At 44.4% G+C, this 23,524-nt stretch overlaps 2 protein-coding genes across 5 annotated transcripts in view; one reads left to right on the top strand and one right to left on the bottom strand.

Moving 5' to 3' along the window:
- Positions 1-16,299, bottom strand: part of thada (THADA armadillo repeat containing) — a 106,652-nt gene extending 90,353 nt beyond the window's left edge. For all 3 annotated transcript variants that reach the window (XM_020481562.2, XM_020481563.2, XM_020481564.2), the window contains exons 1-21: positions 16,145-16,299; positions 15,281-15,360; positions 15,071-15,180; positions 11,700-11,833; positions 11,249-11,403; positions 11,127-11,159; positions 10,958-11,006; positions 10,538-10,731; positions 10,138-10,232; positions 9,768-9,991; positions 8,907-9,625; positions 8,100-8,251; positions 6,901-7,056; positions 6,617-6,724; positions 6,339-6,462; positions 6,069-6,217; positions 5,552-5,783; positions 5,012-5,147; positions 4,779-4,915; positions 4,489-4,641; positions 4,013-4,173 (exon numbers count right to left, since the gene is read on the bottom strand). In XM_020481562.2, the coding sequence (XP_020337151.1) occupies positions 4,013-4,173; positions 4,489-4,641; positions 4,779-4,915; positions 5,012-5,147; positions 5,552-5,783; positions 6,069-6,217; positions 6,339-6,462; positions 6,617-6,724; positions 6,901-7,056; positions 8,100-8,251; positions 8,907-9,625; positions 9,768-9,991; positions 10,138-10,232; positions 10,538-10,731; positions 10,958-11,006; positions 11,127-11,159; positions 11,249-11,403; positions 11,700-11,833; positions 15,071-15,180; positions 15,281-15,353 (3,294 nt within the window). In that variant the 5' untranslated portion in view covers positions 15,354-15,360; positions 16,145-16,299. The remainder of the gene's footprint in view (positions 1-4,012; positions 4,174-4,488; positions 4,642-4,778; positions 4,916-5,011; positions 5,148-5,551; positions 5,784-6,068; positions 6,218-6,338; positions 6,463-6,616; positions 6,725-6,900; positions 7,057-8,099; positions 8,252-8,906; positions 9,626-9,767; positions 9,992-10,137; positions 10,233-10,537; positions 10,732-10,957; positions 11,007-11,126; positions 11,160-11,248; positions 11,404-11,699; positions 11,834-15,070; positions 15,181-15,280; positions 15,361-16,144) is intronic.
- A 214-nt stretch (positions 16,300-16,513) lies between these two features.
- The window catches only part of plekhh2 (pleckstrin homology domain containing, family H (with MyTH4 domain) member 2), a 68,914-nt gene continuing 61,903 nt past the window's right edge, over positions 16,514-23,524 (top strand). For both annotated transcript variants that reach the window (XM_031823393.1, XM_020481559.2), the window contains exon 1: positions 16,514-16,656. The gene's annotated coding sequence lies outside the window, so the exon portion shown is untranslated. The remainder of the gene's footprint in view (positions 16,657-23,524) is intronic.

Below are 23,524 nucleotides of genomic sequence, written 5' to 3'. Positions count from 1 at the left end.
TTTAACGGAATAGCCTTCAAAGTTGTTTTTTTTTCAGCTCAGATTTACTGACGAGGCAATAGCATACAACGCAGTGTAGGCAGAGCCTACAGGCCTAGTGTTATGGATTCATTCGGGTTTCACAGTGAGAACAGAGGTCCCCGTACCGAACGATTCAATACCAATATACGTAGCATTACAGCCAATGTCAATGTTGAGTATTTCTATGGTCTTACTTCCTTGATTGCCCTGTTCTCTTAGCCTGTTGCATAATCCCCACGGGCCCTCCAGTCAATGGCATCAGATCAACAACAGTAGCGCATCAGCAACAGTTTTCCCTCCTTAAGGCTCTCATACCCACCACCAGTCCAGGCCCGGCAGCCTGCCCAGTCGTCAGGAGGAAAAGCAGCTATTTGGGTCACTGATACAGCCCTGTGTAATTAGGACGTTGGGAGACAAGGTTAGCTTTTCTGAGAAATGGGCGCGTTGCAAACAGGAAGTGTCCCATCTAAATTAAGGTCCCCCCCACCAACCAGGAACCCCAGTGGAAATTTAACGATTACAACAAAACGCCTTGCACCTTAAATAGCTGCCCCACTCTCGGCCACAGCGAGGGCCCAGCTCAGCACCGCACGGCGGTTAGGTCACTGCCCTCCCTTAGTGGCTTTCACTAGAGTTTTACTGCAGTGAGGTCAGCTCTGTCCTCAGGTTGCACTCTAGACTCAGAGTTGTGAATGAGTAGATCTGATGGGACACTCATTGGATTGGTACTGCAGTGGTTACGTTGGTAATGCACTGCTATACAGCAGGGTGTAGGATCACAGTTTGGGGCAATGAGGTCAGATGAGTTGATGGCACATTCTTGTATTGGGTTTGTCATTCTTGGGTTGGGTAAAAAAAAAAAAAACATTTCAATGAATGTGCATGATGGAGTATATGCAATGCTTTAAAACTATGTCTTAGTGTGGATAATATCCCACCAACTCTGTCCACAACACTTCCAGGAAAGCAATGATCCATACTCCCACCCACCGTTAACCTTGTTCCTGACCCTTACCCTTGTTCCTGACCCTTGTTCCTGTTTCTATTTTTTTTTTTAAAGGTGTCTGGGAAACATGAGCCACACAATAAACAGATGTTATCAGCAATAGTAAAATGCTAAAAGAGAGAACGAGGGGAAGTGTCACAGTCCAGAGAGGCCACATTGCTGGCTGTGTCTCCACTGAAGACCAAACGGTCCATCTATTCCAGGACAAACAAACACTACACCTGTAAAACCACGGAGGACCTCAGATTCACACCGGTACCAAGCACACAGAAAGACGAGCAGTCACATCGCCACCAGGGTCCCATTCCACTCCCGTCTCACAGAACACATCTCGATAGAGTACGGGGGCCTCCCAAGATGGAGACGTATCCCAGAATGCTCCCCAGGGTTTAAACGGTCCTGGCTCTGTAGACCGTCTCAGTCTACCATCTGAAGCCCAGGCAGTCCCATGAATATGAAGGATTAAACACCATCGGCCAGCCACTGTGACTAATGTTTAAGTTGCTATGGCGCCGACCAGGCACAGAAACATCTGCCACGTCGCCATGGCAACCGGAACGCAAAACAGTGCGCTGCTGTAGGCCAGGGGAGGTTGACTACACGTGTTAGAAAGATGTATCACACACACACAGTAGTATTGACTGAGCGTGCCAATCTCTGTGGCAGGTTAGACAGGGTTCTTTCTGTCTGTGCATACAAGACCCATTCTACAAAACACAGAAAACTGGATTGATCCTAAAAATCTAGATTTTTTCAAACTTATTGGCAATATTCGCTCTCTCGGCTGTCCTTGACTAAAAATATCTTGGTCCACCAAGAGTCGTCCCGTTCTTGACAGCGAGTGCCTGTGTGACTGGCGCATGTCGTCTCCCTCTCCTCCCTACTGCAACAAAAAGGCACCACAGCACAGCTAGTGTTTAATGCTCTGTCCGTGCTGAAGCTGCTACATCAAGACTAAACAGGACGGGTTCTTAGTCCTACAGCTCGAGGGTGGTTATACAAGGATACTATAAAAAAAGCCTACTAATGATAACGACTGACCTTCATGTCTTAAAGTAATGGATGGACTGTCGTTTCTCTTTGCTTATTTGAGCTGTTCTTGCCATAATATGGACTTGGTATTTGACCAAATAGGGCTATCTTCTGTATACCCCCCACAACACAACTGATTGTCTCAAACACATTAAGAATAAAAGTCCACAAATGAACTGTTAACAAGGCACACCTGTTAATTGAAATGCATTCCAGGCGACTACCTCATGAAGCTGGTTGAGAGAATGAGAAGTGTGTGCAAAGTAGTCAAAGGGAAAGGGTGGCTATTTTGAAGAATCTCATATTAAAATATATTTTGATTTGTTTAACTCTTTTTTGGTTACTACATGATTCCATATGTGTTATTTCATCATTTTGATGTCTTCACTATTATTCTACAATGTAGAAAACAGTAAAAATAAAGAAAAACCTTGAATGAGTAGTTGTATCCAAACTTTTGACTGGTACTGTATATTTAAGCAATAAGACACGAGGGGGTGTGGTATATGGCCAATATACCACGGCTAAGGGCTGTACTTATGCATGACTCAATGTGGAGTGCTGCATCACATGACCTGGCCTCCACAATCCCCGACCTCAACCCAATTGAGATGGTCTGGGATAAGTTGGACCACAGAGTTAAGGAAAAGCAGCCAACAAGGGCTCAGCATATGTGGGAACCAACTGTTTGAACAGCATGCTAACCTGTCCACTTCAGATGTCAAAATCAAGTGGCCTACATTTTTTTCTCAGAGTGTGGAGGTGCCAAATCCTTATATAAATGTGTTTTATACTTACTGCACATTTATAAAACATACTAGACAGCTAGCATAACAGTATTTGGCTAAAATGCTGCTAGCGGTAGATGGAACCGCAATGCTGCAGACGTCAACCTGAGCATTCATTTTCCAGAATCAATGTTCATTAAAACTTGTTTTAGTAGTGTCTGCGCTGCGCACTATTTGAGTAGTTGAGACAAACAGTTTATCCTCTCATCTATAACAGTAAAATAATGCCTCAATGTGTTTCAGGGTCCATGTGACCGACTCTGTTGGACCAAGCCTCAAATGCAAGTAGCGAGTTGAAACAGCTAGTCAGAGAGGAAGAAGTGACCTCTCAACTTTGTTGGCGTGAGTGGCAGGGGGAGGGACTTGGTGTGTGTGTGTAAACTGAGAGGAAGAAGCAAAGCGAGAAGTTTCTCTCGCCAAGATCTGTCCGAAATAAGCCCAATGTGTTTCTATGGGCTTGTTTTGGAACTAAGCTCGCCCCCTGCATTCCCGCCTTTGGGATGACTCCCATTGTTAGGACGTAGACATGAGCATCTCTTCATTATATTCAGATCTCTGGTGTAAATGGGAAGGTGCACACAGCACAGAAGGAGACGAGACCAAAAAGAGACATGAGATCAAGCGGACATAAACGCTACAGCCTATTTGACAGTGCTGGCCTGAGGTAAGGGAGTGAGGTAGGGGGTGTCTGAGCACTGAGCAGGCTGTCTGTTGGTGTTTTGCTATGTGGCCAGAGAGAACAGGGGGTGGGGGGGGGGCCGGAGTGTTTTTAGCGTTTATCTATTCAGGAGCGGGTCGGGCGGTAATGGAAGTGATTTGGAAAGAATGCGAGGAAAGTTGGGAAACGAGGCAATCGTGGCCGTTAAACAGCAGGTCGTCCTAAAATGAAAGCGGTCCGCTAATGAGGGCGGATGCTAATTGAAGATTTTCACGACAGTAAACATGCGTTGCCATCCCCAAACACGACCTCCAGGCCCACATCCATGCTGGGAAAAGCGGAGTGTGTATGTGTCTGGATATAAACAACAACATTCAGTTAACTGGGATTGTGTGTTCTACTGGTATTTTGTTCAAGCGTGTATCCACTGGGTGTCAGGCTGTCTTTACATATTCGGGTAAACGAGATGGCATTGAGTTCACGTTTAAGTGTGTGTGTCTGTCTCACCTGCTCCTCGGTGATGAGCCCCTGGTCAGAGTGTTTGCTGGAGGTCTGTAAGGGGAGGCTCTGACACACTTGACCCAGCACCATGGACACCTCCTTCATACTCCTCCAGCAGCACACCAACACCATCTGAGCGGTCACCCTGTAGCCCTCACCACTACCACCTACAACACACGCAGATGAGCACTGAAAATACACTGAACACCACAGCACACGACCCACCCAAAAGCTTTCTGGAATGGGTAATGACAATGTAATGTATTTTCTCTGTTGTATCCACTGATAGTGCATAACAACTGTCCCAGCAGGTGAGGGGTGGTGAAACTGTAGTACCGGTTCTGTCCTGACGGGGTCGGTGTTTCACCCCTCATCTGCTGTGTCTGAGGAGTCTGATAGAACACAAAAGACACAGCAGCAGCACAACATGTTGACATGATATATCCTAGTTCAGTGAGTGAGTGGAAATGTGTATTGCTGACCTGTGCTGTCATGCTGTGGTCTGTCTGTGGGGGCCGCAGGTCCATTCTCCTGTCCAGACGGCTCGGTGTCCAGTTCTCTGACGGTGGTGAAAAAGTCGTTGGTGTCACGAGGCTGTATCTCCTGCAGGATCCTCTGCAGACCAGCGGACGTTTCTGAGAACAGGCACACACACACTGTTAATACACCATCTGCCTTGTGCAGGGTCAGGTGTTTTTCCTTTACCAAAAAACAACTCTGGGCACTAGTTATGAGGCATCATCACTCGCTAATCTAGACCAGAGGTGCTGACCTGAGTCGGTATCCATGGGGATGAGGCCTTCGGGGGAGGAGCTCTGGACGACAGGTGACACTACGTCAGACATCCTATAGGACACTGTGATGAGCTCTGACATCACATTCCTCCACTGGCCTGTCAGAGTCAGACACCTGGACACACAAACGCAAGGCAACAAACAAGATAAACAATACACACAGACTGACTAAGACAAGAGTGTGTGTGTGTGCGCACGCGTGTGTCCTCACCCGGTGTTGAGTTGCTGTAAGGCAGCAGTGATACAGTGGGCTCGGCCGTAGAGAGGGTAGGAGGCTGCCGCCAGCAGGAGAGACGACTCTGCCTTCACCACCTCAGCCTTCAGACACAGCAACAAGTACTGCACCACTGAAACAAAACACACCACAGTATAGCATGGTCATGTCAATTACTGCAAGTGTAACAGTACAGACTTTACGCCCGTCCCCTCGCCGCGAACCAGGGACGCTCTGCACACGTCAACAGTCACCCTCGAAGCACCGTTACCCATCACTCCACAAAAGCCACGGCCCTTGCAGAGCAAGGGGAACCACTACTTCAAGGTCTCAGAGCAAGTGACGTCACCGATTGAAACGCCACTGGCGCGCACCAGTGCTAACTAGCTAGCCGTTTCACATTGGCTACACAAGCACTGAGCAATATCTGTGAGATGAGGAATATGACAGCCGGTGCAGTTAAAATAACTCCAATGCAACCCCATACAATGTAAAGTGCTTTGATTTTAAGAGAAACCAAATCAATATCAGCATTACCTGCCAGAGTGTTCGTCTCCAGGGTAAGGGCCTCAAAAGCCTGGGGCTGGGTTAGAGCAGGAGGCTGGAAGGAGAGGCCCTGCTCCTGGGCACAGAGCAACAGGGCCTGGGGCAGGGCAGGCTGGCGAAGGAACAGGTTGAAGAGGTGGGCAGCCGTGACACTGTCAAAAGGCTTGGTGCTGGTGCTGAGGTCCAAAGCTGCCTGGAGCAGAGTCTGCATCCTGCATGGCTCCTATATGGGGGGGGGGTAATGGATAAAGCAGCCATAAGTACACCACAACTTCAATCTGACACACACATTCAAGATCTCCAGTCGGACAACTCCTTGATTAAACCGTCTAAGTTTAAATCCAGACTTGAGTTTAGAGGTACAGGTTAATGTCCCACTAACCACACTGCAGTGTGAAGGTGTATGTGTTATGTGTACCTAAAGTGAGATATAGCATAGAGTACACAACTCTGCACGTAGAGTGACCAAGGGCAGGTCTACGGAACCATCGAAGCTCGTCTCACTGACCTGCAGCCCCACGGCAGACGGAGGGAGTTGCCGTAGCAACGCGGAGGCCAGCTGCTTGACCTCCAGGAAGTTGCTGGCGACGCAGTAGAGGACATTCTGCGCTTGTGCAGGGGTCACCACCTCTCCCAGAGCAAACACATCATCAGACCCTGAGCGCGACAGACAGAGAGCGCGACAGACAGAGAGAGGTGTATGATTACAGTGATAAGAATGATAATGATGGAGAAGTAATTGATGATGAAGATGATGTAAAGTGTGTGTGTACAGTACCAGTGTTGAAGGTGAAGAGGTGGGCCAGCTGGCACAGCAGGTGGAGGGCTGTCAGGCAGGTGGAGAAGGAGGCCCCGGGGAGAAGCACACCGAACAGGCTCTCACACAGCCAGCACAGGAACTCCTGAGCACACATTCACACACGTTGTATACAGAGCATTTTAGGTTGAAACTCTCCCTCCCATCTCCCCAAACATTGCCATCAGTGTCTTCCCCACTGAGGATACATGGTACAGATCATTGAGCCCTATATAACTCAACCCGTGATCATAGTGTACCTTGTACGTGTCCAGGATGTGTTGGTCTCGGACCTTCTGTCCCTGGTCTCTCTCCTGGACCAGCCTCCTCTGCAGTGACTGACCACTATCCTTCACTCTGCACAGCAGCTACACACACAAATCAATAGATATCTAATTGTCAGTCTACACCTAGACTAAAAAGGACTTTCAATAGGCAATTCATTGAAAGTGCTTTCGTCCAGGAGCATGCGTAATCTCAATCTGGGTCTCTGCAATGCCCATTAATGTATAACACAATAATGGATTAAAAAGTAGTGTCTGACCTTTTTGAGCAGGCTGACAGTCAGCTGCCTGACTCCTGGTGATTGGCTGTTTAGACTGGAGGGCAGGAAGTGATGAAGCAGCTCCATTTCCTGCGAGGTCAGAACCTCTGTGCGACGATGACTCTCGCACAATAACCCAAGAGCGTCCATTCGCACCTGAGAAGACAAAGAATGACGTTATTAACACACACAGTGTATATGTACGTATATATAGTTGAAGTCAGAAGTTTACATAAACAAGTTTTAATGACTCCAAACTAAGTGTATGAACCAATTTACTAATTTCTTGTTAAACTATAGTTTTGGCAAGTGGGTTAGGACATCTACTTTGTGCATGACAAGTAGTTTTTCCAACAATTGTTATAATTCCCTGTATCGCAATTCTAGTGAGTCAGAAGTTTACATAGACTAAGTTGACTGCCTTTAAACAGCTTGGAAAATTCCAGAAAATGATGTCATGGCTTTAGAAGCTTCTGATTGACTCAAATGATGTCAATTAGCCTATTGGAGCTGTACCTGTTAATGTATTTCAAGGACGACCTTCAAACTCAGTGCCTGAAGGTACCACGTAATGTAACGATGGTCATTATGGCCAAACAGTTCTAATTTTGTTTCATCCGACCAGAGGACATTTCTCCAAAAAGTATGATCTGTGTCCCCATGTGCAGTTGCAAACCGTAGTCTGGCTTTTTTATGGTGGTTTCGGAGCAGTGGCTTCTTCCTTGCTGAGCAGCCTTTCAAGTTATGTCGATAACTAGTTTAAGTGTGGATATAGATGCATGGTCCCATGGTGTTTATACTTGCATACTATTGTTTGTACAGATGAATGTGGTACCTTCAGGCATATTGCTCCCAAGGATGAACCAGACTTGGAGGTTTTTCTGAAGTCTTGGGCTGATTTCTTTTGATTTTCCCATGATAAGCAAAGAGGAACTGAATTTTCCAAGCTGTTTAAAGGCACAGTCAACTTTGTGTATGCAAACTTCTGACCCACTTTAAACAATTGTTGGAAAAATTACTTGTGTCATGCAAAGTAGATGTCCTAATTGACTTGCCAAAACTATAGTTTGTTTACAAGAAATTTGTGGAGTGGTTGAAAAACTAGTTTTAATGACTCCAACCTAAGTGTATGTAAACTTCCGACTTCAACTGTATGCATGTATGTATGTATAAATATACACACACAGCTCTCTCCTCACCTGGTCGTGTTTGTGAACAAGAGCCTGACGGAGCAGAAAGAGGGGTACAAGTCCCCCCCACAGCCCCTCCTCTGACTGGACCACCCCCTGGGCACGTGCTGCACGCAGACACGTCATCAGAGCACCCAAAGCACCCCTACTGCCCGGAGGTCCTAAACATACACCATGACAAAAATTCTATCAATGTTTCAAAATGTTGTGTATATATAGGGATGTGTGCACTTTCAAAACACAGACCAACAGAATAACCTTTGTTATAAACAATTTTTTGGCTTAAATAGAGTAATAAGGGGTGTGCGTCTATAGTTTTCCTTCACACAAAATACATTAAGCGCAACACATTCGTCAGAAAATCGTTTTCATCAGATGACAACAGAAGTGCAAAGCTATTTGGCTAGCAGCCACACAAATGTACTTACGATGAAAAAGCAAAGGTTTTTTTTGTTGCAAAAACGATTAATGGCCATCATATTTCTAATGTTTATCATAGAAACAATTTAGCCAGCTGCATTTCCTGATGTTTTGGTTGAAGTTACCTGCATTTTAACTTGCTAGTATCCTACACGTGATGAGAGCTAATATATTTAATCTCTGTGGAGAAGTGCAACTGAAGCATGAAATTAGTGCTTCTACATTTACGATGGGGAGTGAACTCTGACTGAAGCCAAACAGAATTTACAATAAGAAACATTTTATATTTGTGTTTATAAAAACACAGCAACATATATCTTTCCCTTTGAGTGAAAAACACAGAATCCTGCATTAACATGACTCCTGGTATGCGTGCATGTGTACATTTATATCTACCTGCGCTGCAGGTTGGGGTGACCTGTAGGGCCTGTACCATGTGGGCCAGACTGGAGGGGGAACAGCGCAGCAGCTTGGGAAGGAAATAATCCAGGATATAGGTGGTCTGGTCCAGCCTAGCTCTACACAGCACCTGAAGCAATGGGGTCACCCAGGTCTGGTGCCACCTCTCCATGCCCGCCTCTGTGCCCCCTGTGCCATCTTCCTCAACCAGCTGGGCCTTGTGACTGACAAACAGCCTCTCTAGCAGGTCGCTAGCGTAAGGTGCCAGGGTCTGGTCCCCCATCAAGCCCAGGAGACGTGAGGGCAGCTGGGGGTCCAGAGCCAACAGGTACCCTGCCCCAAGGAGCTCCACCAGGCAGGCCAGAGAGCCATACTTCCCTCTCTGGTGCCACTCCAGGCCCAGCAGGTTGTGGGTTAGCTGGGTAAAGTATGGGTCCCTGTAGGGGTCAGAAAAGGCTAGAGGGCTGCTGTGCTGGTGCAGGAGGAGGAGGTTCTTGAAGAGGGCGCGGGTCTGGTGGCGGACCCCATCCAAGGGGTGCTCCCAGTGGGTGTAGACGTGCTCCAGCAGGTGCCCCTGGAGCTCTGAGCCCCCGCGGAGGGAGTCGTGAAGCAGGCCTGGGGGAGACGACAGCCCACCCTGCAGGCTTTCCAAGGCGGCTCCGCTCCACAGGGTCAGCACACGGGCCACCACCATGGCTGTGCTGGACTCCTTTACACTACAAACACACACAGAGACAGACAGAACAATAGTCAACCAAAATGACAACCATTTGGGTGTTAGCAATCGCACAAGTGTGAGTATGTTTGCATACGTGTGTGTCTGTGCGGCGTGTCTGCGTGCATGTGTGTGTGTCTAACCTGGTGTCCAGCGCCAGCAGTGTGTGAGGAACCAGCAGCAGCAGCTGTTCCCTCTGTGGCCCCTGGGTTGCCCCTCTCCAGTTTAGCATAGCCAGGGCCCCATGACACAGGTAGAGGGACACCCCCGCGGGACGGCCACTGTCATACAGCCCTGTACAGCTCTGTGTCAGCCACACGGGGGCGCACTCAGCACACTGCTCTGAACCTTGCAGGAGACCTGCCACCTGGACAGGCAGATGGACAGTGACAGAAAAACATACAGAAATAGACAGACAAAAAGTTCCATCATGGCCATTACTAGTATAAATGAACAACCCAAAATAATTAATTCAGGGTACTTGTGAGTGTTTTGGGTGTAGGGGTCACTCACCACTGCGGCCACTCTATCTCCACTCCCCATGACAGACCGGGTCAGCAGGACCACTGCCATGCCAGCCGTGCTCTGCACCGCCTGCAGGAAGTTCTCTGGTGGGGGGGGGGGACAGGACAGACGAGATAATGACGAGATAATGAGATATGGAAAGAGTCGGATGCTCAGTGCCCAGACTTTGAGCTGATGTTGAGTAACGAGGGATGTATTCATTCAGACCAAGCCACAGCAAACAGTTGCAAAACGTTTTTCAACGGAAACAGTTTACTCCAAACTGACAACGTTTTGCAACGAAAACGAGAGTTTATTGGAAAAATTCAGGTAGGTCCCTCCTTGTTTTGTTCTGTTGGCTTCCATTTGGTTCCTTGTGACTAAACACCTAGTGTAACACGGTCCTCACCATCTGTGAGGATGTGTGTGTAGCAGTCCAGTAGGCCACTGAGGGTGAGCTGCAGGGTGCAGTGAGGATGAACTGCCTGTAGGGCGGCGCTGATGAGCTCCTGGGACCTCTGCACCACCAGCATGGAGGCCTTCACCGCAGCCAGACACGAGTGCATGAGCTGGGCCTGGACCACATGGCGACCTGCTAGACCACTGAGGAGACAGCAGGGGGCGACAAGCACACATCAGTCAGTCAGAGGGCATGCGCTACATGTGGGGGGGGGGGGGGGGTGCAGGTTTTGGTGTAAGCCCAGCACTAACACAGCTAATTTAACTAATCAACGAATGAAGTCCTTTATTAGTTGAACCAGGTGTTTTCGTACCGGTCTGGAAGGCAGGCCTGCCGTCCTGTGGGATTTAGCAGCACAGCCGCTCTTACCTGTTGAGTTGGAGGTATTCACTCAAGGCCTTATGGAGGAACGGTAACACTGGGGAGAACAGAAGGAGAGGCATATTATCCAAAGACATCAACAAACTACGTTTGTGTTTGAGTTCACCGTCCTGAGCAGGCTTGATATAAACCTAAAACTGATCCACAAAGCACTCACCCTCTGCTAGCAGCCTGTGTATACACCTCTCACCTGAAAGGCAATAGAGCATTAAAACGCGTATCTTATTCAAATTATACCAAACACAAGAGACAGTCTAAACGAGGGGATTCCATACGTACCGAGAGGGAAGGCATCTAGACAAGCTGTGATAGAGTCTATTAGGTGTGAGTATGAGCTGTGGTCTGAGCCCACAGTGGACAGACTGTCCGACAGGCACGCGGACAGACAGATGACAGTCTGCTCCTGCAGCCAGTCCGGTACAGAGCTCAGGGCACTGCCAAGAGAGAAGTAGATTCAGTGTTTACATTACTGTAGCGATTCTATACCTTGTTTGCTAGTCTTCTTTAAAAATAAAAATAAAAGAGTACATCCGTTTTCACAATACTTGGTCCTGGATATGTGGGCTTTTGTCCCACTTCCAACCCAGCACTAACACCTGTTCAACGCATTAAGGTGTTGATCAGCAGTTGAATCGGTTGTGGTTGTGCTGGGCTGGAACAAAAGAGTGCACACCCTGTAGCTCTCCAAAGACTGAGGGAGAGGAAGATGTGCTGAGGAGAGGAGGTGTACCTGGCGCTGGCCCTACGGAGGGGGTTCTTAGCCAGCAGGGAGGTGTAGATGAGGGCCATGGTGTGCAGACAGGCCTGGAGGAGAGGCCCACGGGAAGTTTCCTCCTCACTCAGCAGCTCCAACTGAGATCCTGCCTGGAGAGAGACACACTGACATGATTAGACCAGCCAGGAGAACCGGGGAGGGGTGGACAAACATGCAGAGATGAAAACACATGTGCAGGAGTTAATTGGATGATAGTATTCTAGGCCTAATGGGCTGTGTCATGTAGGACTTGTGGTTGACAGTCTCATCTCAATATTGGCGTCTTCTCTGTTGCAGTGCAGGTCGAGTTGACCTGCTTCTGAGCCAGTTCTCACATCTCTGCCTGTTTATGTCAACCCAACCCACAGACTACCAGAGGTGTGACTAGGCCTGTGATGATACTACTATTACAATATTTTTTTCATGGCAAAAATGAAAACAGAGCAGACCAAACTATTTGGTCCTTTAAAAAGCAGCTGCGTGTAAAATATGTGCTATAGCTTGGAAAATAAAGAAATACTGCCCCAACAGATCTCTATTCCGCTCCACACTGCCCTATCCCACCTGGACAAGAGGAACACCTATGTGAGAATGCTGTTCAGCGACTATAGCTCAGTGTTCAACACCATAGTGCCCTCCAAGTTCATTGCTAAACTCAGGACCTTGAGACTAAACACCTCCCAATGCAACTGGATCCTGGACATCCTGACGGGAAGCCCTCAGGTGGTGAGGGTAGGCCACAACACACCTGCCACACAACACAGGGGTGCATGCTTAGTCCCCACCTGTTCACCCACGACTGCGTGGCAGTGCACAACTCCAACACCATCATTAGGTTTGCTGAGTGGTTGGCCTGATCACCGACGACTATGAGACAGCCTGCCATCCAAGAACTCTATACTAGGCGGTGTCAGAGGAAGGGCCTAAAAATTGTCAGACTCCATCCACTTAAGTCATAGCACTACACCAAGTCTGGAACAAAAAGGATCCTGAACAGAGTCTACCCCCAAGCCATAAGACTGCTAAATATACAGAATAAAAAATATAAAAACAACCATTTCAAAGATTTGATTGAATTACAGTTCATACAAGGAGATCAGTCATCAGGCCCTAATCGATGGATTTCACATGACTGGTAATGTAGATATGCATCTGTTGGTCACATAGCTTTAAAAAAAAGAAAGTAGGGGCGTGGATCAGAAAACCAGTCAGTATCTGGTGTGAACACCATTTGCCTCATGCAGCATGACATCTCCTTCTCATAGAATTGATCAGGCTGTTGATTGTGGCCTGTGGAATGTTATCACATTCCTCTTCAATGGCTGTGCAAAGTTCCTGGATATTGGCGGGAACTGGAACATGCTGTCGTACATGTCGATCCAGAACATCCCAAACGTGCTCAATGGGTGACATGTCTGGTGAGTACGCCGGCCATGGAAGAACTGGGACATTTTCAGCCTCCAGGAACTGTGTACAGATCCTTGCGACATGGGGCTGTGCATTATCATGCTGAAACATGGTGATGGCGGCGGATGAATGGCATGCAATACATGTGGTCTGCGGTAGTGAGGACGGTTGGACATACTGCCAAATTCTCTAAAACGGAGTTGGCTTATGACACTTCACTCAGTACTTTGTTGAAGCACCTTTGACAGCGATTACAGCCTTGAGTCTTATTGGATATGACACTACAAGCTTGGCACACCTGTATTCTTCTCTGCAGATACTGTCAAGCTCTGTCAGGTTGGATGGGGAGTGATACTGCACAGCTTTTTTCAGGTCTCTCTAGAGATGTTCAATCGGATTCAAGTCCGGGCCACTCAAGCACATTCAGAGACTTGTCCCGAAGCCACTGCTGCATTGTCTTGGCTGTGTGCTTAGGGTCGTTGTCCTGTTGGAAGGTGAACCTTCGCCCGTCTCAGGTCCTGAGCGCTCTGGAGCAGGTTTTCATCAAAGATCTCTCTGTACTTTGCTCCATTCATCTTTCCCTCAACCCTGACTAGTCTCCCAGTCCCTGTAGCTGAAAAACATGCTTCACCGTAGGGATGTTGCCAGGTTTCCTCCAGACGTGATGTTTGGCATTCAGGCCAAAGAGTTCAATCTTGGTTTCATCAAATCAAATTATATTTGTCACATGCGCAGAATACAACAGGTGTATAGTATACCTTACCGTGAAATGCTTACTTACAAGCCCTTAACCAACAATGCAATTAAGAAGATATTTACTAAATAAACTGAAGTTAAAAAAAAAAATTTAAGAGCAACAATAAAATAACAATAACGAGAGTCAATGTGTGGGAGTACAGGTTAGTCAAGGTACTTGAGGTAATTTGTACATGTAGGTAGGGGTAGTGACTATGCACTGATAACAAACAGCGAGTAGCAGCAGCGTAAAAAAGGGGGGTGTCAATGCAAATAGCCCAGGTAGCCATTTGGTTAGCTGTTCAGCAGTTTTATGGCTTGGGGGTAGAAGCTGTTAAAAAGCCTTTTGGACCTAGACGTGGTGCTCCGGTACCGCTTGCCGTGCGGTAGCAGAGAGAACAGTGTGCCATAATAAGTTGCATGGACTCACTCTGTGTGGGCTGTCCTGTGCCTTTTACTGAGGAGTGGCTTCTGTCTGTGTGCCCTTCCAAATCATGTCCAATCAATTTAATTTATCACAGGTAGACTCCAGTCAAGTTGTAGAAACATCTCAAGGATGATCAATGGAAACAGACTGCACCTGAGCTCAATTTCAAGTCTCATAGCAAAGGCTATGAATACTTGTATAAAAAAACAGAAATACCCTTTTCACAAATTTGCAACCATTTCTAAAAACCCTTTTTTGCTTTATCATTATGGGTTATTGTGTGTAGATTGATGAGGAAAAACATGTATTTAATACATTTTATAATAGGGATGTAACGTAACAAAATGTGGAAAAAGTCAAGGGGTCTGATTACTTTCCGAATATATCAACCTCCATTACCTTGTACCCATGCACATCGACATACCCCGTGTATATAGCCAAGTTATCACTTGTTGTGTATTTATTCCTTGTGTTATTATTTTTCAATTATTTATATTTTTCCTCTGCATTGTTAGGAAGGGCCCATAAGTTTACACCTGTTGTTTACAAAGCATGTGACAAATACAATTTGATTTAATAAAGGTGACTGGATAATGATGTTTTTCCAACATTTGGGCTGTTTTCCTAAAGAAGTTAAATACGCTTTGTGTTTTGTTTCCTTGCGACGATACTAACGAGCATCGGCATATTGGTATCGACCCGGCCCTAGGTGTGACCCAAATCTAAAATACCAAACACTATCAGTTAGTTGAGGTAATGAGAGGGAGAATGGACAAACCTTCTTGACCAGTTGGATCTGCTGCATTGGGTCAGTCAACGCCAGACAGTCCTGCAAGGTCTGGGCAAGCTGTCTGATCCACTCATCTCCTCCATCCACAGAGAGAGACACTGAAAAACAAACATACATACAGAGAACCACTTTACACAGCAGAAACAAAACACCACCAGTTACAATAATCAGTCGCTAACACCAATTCCATCATCTCACCTATCAACTTGTCACGCCTGTCCTTGTCCAATACCACAGCCTCCACTTTCACCGTTTTCTTCTTTGTCACCATGGCTCCCCTGACAGGACAACCAGGTGAAGAGTGAAACAGACAGCACAGTGCACACTCTGGATGTAGCTCTCCAGGGACAGGATTGGTGACCACTGCCATACATTGGAAATGCACCCAGACACTTGCTCGAGAGCGACTATCCTGGTGAATAATGCGGTGCTCATAACCAAGTGGGAAGTTGGTATTTACCTCATACAAATGGGAAAGATATATCTCATTCACGCCCCTCCAACTGGTAATTATTAGTGGGAAACGTGCTGACCTCTGACGTCAACTACTAAGGGAATGATCTCAATAACAGCATTTTTAAAATAAAAAATCCATCTATTATTACGGTTTCTGAAGACAGTCATTTGTTTACAAGCATGATAGTTGTACTTTCATTATAGTTGACGCAGCTTGTTGACCATTAGACAATCCGCGTTTCTCAACCGAAAACAAACAAAGCACGTGAATGCATTCAACTGGCATTTAACGCTTCACAACTTGGAATTACCACCTTCCCACAACGTTATGAACGCAGCACAACTAGCTAGCTAGCTAGCTAGCTAGCTAGCTAGTCTTCTTAATTGCAAGATAAGTATAGCTATATCTTTCCGTAACATGTTATATTTGATAACTTTTAAAAACTATTGTCGTTAGATATGCATAGCTAGCTAAATTATGCTCAATGAAACATACATGTAAGTTCACTTTACCCATGAGCTAGAGAGGTAACGATAACGTTACACGTTAGCATGCAACAAGAGAGGGAGCTACTAAAGCTAACGTAGCGTAAAATACCGACTCACCAGAATTTGAGTGATTTCACGTTTAGGGAAGGACTTTTTAATAAACATGCAAAATTGCTATTAACAACCTGATAACACAAATAATATTTTATGTGGCTTCTCTCAGCTGCTGCTAGCCACCATCATGCTACACGTGTATAACGTCAATTCCGCAGTTTCCATAACCCCGCCCTGAGGATTCTCTTATTGGCCAATAATTATGTTGGAACAAAATTGTTAGCGTTCAATGGTTGAAAAATATGTCGATCATATTGGATACATTACTGGTTTAAATTTACATGGCCACGCTTTTACAACATTCGATTGGACGAAGTTGTTGGAAAACACGCCTTGGAGCCAGAGCCAACCCTCTTTCAACTTAGTGATGAAATGAAAACTTGGAAAGGAAGAAACTCTTCGATTTTATTTCGTAATTAGGATAATACGACATGAACAACGAGGGGAATATGGATGGAATAACTGATATGGAGTAACATCTCTCTCACCGTCTGCTTTCGTCAACCATTTTCAGGGTAAGACAAGAATGTAGAAGAATATTGATCCTATTTTTCTCTTTATTGGAGAGATGGAGGGAGAGCTATCAATCTGAGTGTCATTTGCTCTCTAGCTATATCTGGCATTGTAGAACTGTACTGTAGGAATGAAGTTTTGACATATATTTATTTTCATGATCACAATCTCATTAATTCTAATGAGAATTATGCAGTGCCTTCAGAAAGTGTCCATAACTCTTGACTTATTACCCATTTCATCGTTTTACAGCCTGAATTCTAATTGGTAAAAAAATATATATAAATATACACACACATATATATTATCACCCATCTACAAACAATATCCCACAGTAACAAAGTGAAAACATGTTTTTAGAAATGTTTGCAAATGTATTGAAAATGAAATACAGACATATGTCATTTATATAAGTATTCACACCCCTGAGTCAATACTTTGTAGAGGCACCTTTGGGGGTGAGATTACATCTGTGAGTCTTTTGAGTAACTCTGTAAGAGCTTTGCAACACCTGGATTGTACAATATTTGCCCATTATTCTTTAAAAATACATTTAAGTCTTGCCATAGATTTAAGCCAAAACTGTAATTAGTCCACTGAGGAACATTCAATGTCATTCAATATTGGTAAGCAACTCCAGTGTAGATTTGTCCTTGTGTTTTAGGTTATTGTACTGAAAGGTGAATTCATCTCCCAGTGTCTGGTGGAAAGCAGACTGAACTAGGTTTTCCTCTAGGATTTTGCCTGTGCTTATAGCTCTATTCCATTTATTTTTATCCCCAAAAACTCCCTAGTCCTTGCCGATGACAAGCATAACCATAACATGATGCAGCCACCACCATGCTTGAAAATATGAAGAGTGGTACTCAGTGATGTGCTGTGTTGGATTTGCCCCAAACATAACGCTTTGTATTCAGGACAAAAAGTTCATTTCTTTGCCACATTTGTTGTAGAATTACTTTAGTGCCTTGTTGCAAACAGGATGCATGTTTTGGAATATGTTTTATTATGTACAGGCTTCCTTCTTTTCACTCTGTCATTTAGGTTAGTATTGTGGAGTAAGTAACATGTTGTTGATCCATCAGTTCTCATATCACAGCCATTAAACTCTGTAGCCGTTTTAAAGTCCCAATTGGCCTCATGGTGAAATCCCTGAGCAGTTTCCTTTCTCTCCGGCAACTGAGTTAGGAAGGACGCCTGTATTTTTGTAGTGACTGGGTGTATTGGTACGTTACACGTAAGCTTAATTAATAACTTCCATCAGGCTCAAAGGAATATTCAGCATCTTTTTCTATTTTTCCAAATCTACCAATAGGTGCCCTCGTTTGTGAGGCATTGAAAAAAAACTTTGTGGTTGAATTTGTGCTTCAATTTCACTTTTCGATTGGTAGGCGTTACAGATAATTGTATGTGTGCAGTACAAAGATGGAGTAGTCATTCAAAAATCATGTTAAACATTATTATTGAACACTGAATCCATGCAATTTATGTCATTTGTTAAGCACATTTTTATTCCTGAATTTATTTAGGCTTGCCATAACAAATGGGTTGAATAGTTATATTGACCTAAGACATTTCAGCTTTACATTTTGTATTAATTTCAAAAATGTTCAACAAACAAAATTCCATCAGTGAAAAAAATTATCTAAAATTTAATCAATTACAAATTCAGGCTGTAATACAACAAAATATGGAAAAAGTACAGGTGTGAATACTTTCTGAAGGCAATGTATAGCACTGAAGCTGCCGAAATGTTTAAATACCCTAAATCAAAAGTGATTTGACATGACTAACTAAGTAACTTTTATTTATTTTTTAAACTGTTTTTAATTGGGTTTTGCTCGTGTTTTATGACTTACTGTAGGATGCCCTATGGATTCAATATAATAAAACGCAATCCAATACAAAATGATTGTTCACAATCATTAGATAGTCATCATAGTCAGTAGAGACTAATGTTATTCTGTAAATATTATTACATGATACTTAACATTTTTAAAACGTTGCCGTACAGAGAACGTTCTTCAATGACATCTTGGATCAATGTAAGCACCAGATCTCTAACTGAAAACTACGAACAAGGCCTCAGTATGTGCACCGATGTCACTAATGGTGTACCACATCATCACTTGTCTTTCTCTGGGCTGCTCTGGCTCTCCTCACAGGAAGCGAGTGGAGATAGAGACAGCTCTCCTCCCTTTCCCTGGGGGCCGAGGGTCAACTGTCCTTTGATGTCCTCCACTCCCCACATCACCTCATCACACACACACACACACACACACACACACACGCAATGTGGAATTGAACAAGGGAGTGAACGAGAGAGCGCCGGGGAGTGAAGGAGAGAGCGAAGGGGTAAAGGAGAGAGCGAAGGGGTAAAGGAGAGAGCGAAGGGGTAAAGGAGAGAGCAAAGGGGTAAAGGAGAGAGGGAAGGGGTAAAGGAGAGAGGGAAGGGGTAAAGGAGAGAGGGAAGGGGTAAAGGAGAGAGGGAAGGGGTAAAGGAGAGAGGGAAGGGGTAAAGGAGAGAGGGAAGGGGTAAAGGAGAGAGGGAAGGGGTAAAGGAGAGAGGGAAGGGGTAAAGGAGAGAGGGAAGGGGTAAAGGAGAGAGGGAAGGAGTAAAGGAGAGAGGGAAGGAGTAAAGGAGAGAGGGAAGGAGTAAAGGAGAGAGGGAAGGAGTAAAGGAGAGAGGGAAGGAGTAAAGGAGAGAGGGAAGGAGTAAAGGAGAGAGCGCCAGGGAGTGAAGGAGAGAGGGAAGGAGTAAAGGACAGAGCAGCGGGGAGTGAAAGAGAGAGGGAAGGAGTAAAGGAGAGAGGGAAGGAGTAAAGGAGAGAGCGCCAGGGAGTGAAGGAGAGAGCAGCGGGGAGTGAAGGAGAGGCAGATTCAGTGAGATGCTGATGGAGAGGAGGCAGACACATGGAAGACAGATTTGTGATGTGAGGCCAGATATGGGAAGCAGATATGGGAAACGTCATAGCGCTTTGGGGAAATGGGCTTATCAGGCTCATCAGAAAGTATTACCAAGCGAGAGCCATGTGGAGGCCAAGGATTATTATGGATTGTTTTAAGAGGTGCAGGCCTATGAGAGAATCGGATTTAGGGTTTTCTGTAAGGGCTTTTAGGATAATGAGTTTTTAGATGTTGGTAATACACACTAATTGTTCTTCTTTGATACAGAATAACAGAAATGGTATGTTATTCTTCTTTCACTGGCACATTACGTTGTTTTCTTTCAGACTGATACAGACCCAAAGTCCGGGGCTTAGTCATTGTTTACCACAACATACACCCAACAAAAACAGCCAGTGGAAATTAGTTAATTGCCTTCCACACATGTTTGTGCTCCCTGTGTGTGGAGCCCAAGGGTATAAAGAGAGGTTATTATAGTATAAAAGTTACTTAGTCTTTCTTACTCTCTTTTTTCTTTCTTTCTCTCTTATTCTCTCGGTCTCCCTCTCTTGCAATCCCTCTCTTGTTTATCCCACTAACATGTGTTTTTCATGATAAGGGTATTTCCATCGAAAAGGACCAATGAGCACCAACATATGTTATGCTTCTATGAACTTCACATCGGGTGTCAAATTAAAGCTAAGAGTCAATGTTTTTGGAAAATGAAGGCGTGGTTACATTTTTCAATCATTTCCCATCTTAAAAATGTGATGTAAGTAAAGGCTTTGATTTCTGGATAAATACTGTAGATGGAAAAAGTCTTAAAAAGTATCAGAAATACATCAAAACACAATAATGTTGACTTAAAGACCCCTGCCAACTAATATCAAAATGTATATTTTACTTTTGGAGAAATTGTTTAATTGTGTAAGTTTAAAAAAACATTGCCTTGTGCCTTGTAGTTCCTTCACCAGAAACCCACAAATCTTTAATATATTCTTTTGTTTCTATCCCTCACGAGGAGGGAGGATAATGAAAGTTCACAGAAGTAGCACATAGTGGTACACCTACCAATTAGTTAGTGATTTTACTGATATCAATTTTGTTTGAATTATTAAAACTCGTAATTCCGTTACCAAATTGGTACCCCCCCCCCAAAAAAAAAAATCTGTAACGAAATCACTGCAAATTGTCTACAATGGGAAATCCTAGTAGTCACATAGCACAGTTAGGTCACCTGCTACTGTCTTACATTCCACTGGTTAATGTTAATCTCCATTTTCTTTGTCTTTGTTGTCTAGTGGTCAAACCAAGAGTGTTAGTCTGATTCTGGCCAACCCCTCCCTCTCTCACTCTCCAGTGAATGTCACCTCTCCCAGCTCTTGTCATGCCTACCTCTCTTTCCACTTACTGTAACCAGCATCCTCACCCACTGACTGGCACTGGATGTCCATTGATGTTGAAAAGTATTGGCAATTAGACGCATGTTTCACAAGTTTGGATTAGGGCTGGGCGATATGACCAACATATCATATCATGGTATTTTTCACATTTCTGCCTGTATTTGACGGTATGTGCTTTATGAGTAGTACGTGACCCTAGGGTGGCAACACATATATTCTAAATTATTTCAATGGGTCTTTCTCCATTCCAATTGTTTTATACTGTTCAATTCAACTTCAACCTCAAATTATTTCCTGCATTTCCATCCATTTCTGCATTTCCTGCACTCATTTGAGATCATTTCCACACTGCCATGATATGGGGAAAAAATACTGGGCCTTATTTTTAACCAAATGTTGCAATTGCGAACACTTAGGTGAACTTTTGGAATCATTGAAATATAATGTTTATTATATTTCTAAAGTTAGAATATAAATAATAGTGGGTTCTTTGAATACAGTGTTTGACATGACAACGAATGAAAATGCCATGGACGAGTTATTGTGACAGGGTAGGAACCAAAGTGATGTTCAGTGTTTCCTGGGGGGACTCTATAATCTTTGGCTACATTTCATCTATATCCATGTAGGCAAAATATTGATGCTTCGGCTATTCCTCTTTGATTTAGAAGATACTGTTGCACAAACATGCAGATTTAAGCCCCCACCAGTATTGGTATCAGGCTGTATTAGATAGCGACATTTGCTCTGACTCAGTCCTTTTATTAGCTGGCGAATAGCATTAGTGGCTAACACGATTTAGCTTAACTTGCTAAGAAAGTGCAAACTAGCTGTTTGCAGATGTAAGAAACACAAACTAATATTGTAATTATAGAACGCTTGTGGATTGATATTAAGATCAAAGTAGAAACAACATCTTTGTCATCAACGTTGTTGCATGTGCTGCACTGAACATGCAGACTGAACGAAAGTGTCTCGTAGTGGAGCAACAACAAATGCTCTTGTGGAACTAGGTCTGTGGAAAGCGGCATGGAGAGAGCGGAGGGATGCCTTAAGTAGCGGAGTAAACTATACCCAATGGACCTTACACACGGCGTCTCACATTTAATAACAAACCAAACATTTAAATACCATTATAGAAGATAAAGTTAAAAACCCAAACTGGTCAGTGCATCAATACCGGTATATAGTAAAATACGGTATACTGTCCAGCCCTAGTGTGGACAGTACAATACAGAACAGTGAGTTTAGCACAGTAGAGTACTATAAAGTGAGTAGAGTCTGCAAACATGCTGGATGATTCAGAATCCATTGAAGAGCATGAACGATTCATTGACGAGAGATACTTGAGAGCTCAAAGAAACATGTTGCTGGTTTCAGAGGATTCAAGAACTGTTAAGGACAACAAACCCAAGTCAACAAACCAAAACCAAGTTGGCCAAGCGGTATCAACGATGGCATCAAACCTTCCCCAAACAAGAGGGCGCGCGTGGGGAGAGGTGTACAGATATGGATGTTGACTTGTTGAAATCCATCAATGAAAGGCTTGCCAAACTTGATATCTTGGATATACTACGAGAGGACCTCAATGCATTATGTGCCAGTCTAGAATTCAGCCAATGTCAGATTGATGATCTAAGGAAAGAGAACACGGAGCTGAAAAGGTACTGTAGACTCTTTTCATGGCAAGGCGGAGGTGGTGCAAAGGGAGAACAAACAACTTAAAGAAACCTTGCTTGATGTACAGTCGATCAATCAGGGATACTGGAGAATGACAACAGCCGAAGCTGTGAGGACACTGCCCGAGACGGTCTCGACTCAAATAAAACTGCCCACAGATGTCATGCGTAATGTCACTTTCTCCAGAGTCCATAGAATAGGTAAGGCCTCTAGAAATAGGCCACGGGCTATTATTGCATATTTTGACCATTTTAAGCAAAAGGAAATGACGAAGAGCAGGGGCAGAGAACTCAGAAACACTGATTTTGGAATGAATGATCCCTTCCCCACTGAGATCAGTGAAAGGAGAAAAAACTGTATCCCATCATGAAGGAAAAGCGTTGCCTGAATCAACGAGTCTCCATGGTGATGGATAAACTTTACATCAACGGGCAACTGTATCGTGACTCTAGAGTACCTCCCTGGCTATTTTAATTTAATGTTGAAATCTGAGTTTGTGTTGTAGTGAATCATGACAACTTCAACTATAATGAATACATGATCTATTGATCTCCACTATAATTATTACATGCTCTATTGATCTCCACTATAATGAATACATGCTCTATTGATCTCCACTATAATGAATACATGCTCTATTGATCTCCACTATAATGAATACATGCTCTATTGATCTCCACTATAATGAATACATGCTCTATTGATCTCCACTATAATGAATACATGCTCTATTGATCTCCACTATAATGAATACATGCTCTATTGATCTCCACTATAATGAATACATGCTCTATTGATCTCCACTATAATGAATACATGCTCTATTGATCTCCACTATAATGAATACATGCTCTATTGATCTCCACTATAATGAATACATGATCTATTAATCTCCACTCGA

The sequence above is a fragment of the Oncorhynchus kisutch genome, linkage group LG4, assembly GCF_002021735.2.
Source record: "Oncorhynchus kisutch isolate 150728-3 linkage group LG4, Okis_V2, whole genome shotgun sequence".
Lineage (NCBI taxonomy): Eukaryota > Metazoa > Chordata > Actinopteri > Salmoniformes > Salmonidae > Oncorhynchus > Oncorhynchus kisutch.
Note: the sequence above shows the minus strand (reverse complement) of the source record. Positions and strands in the feature narration are given on the sequence as shown.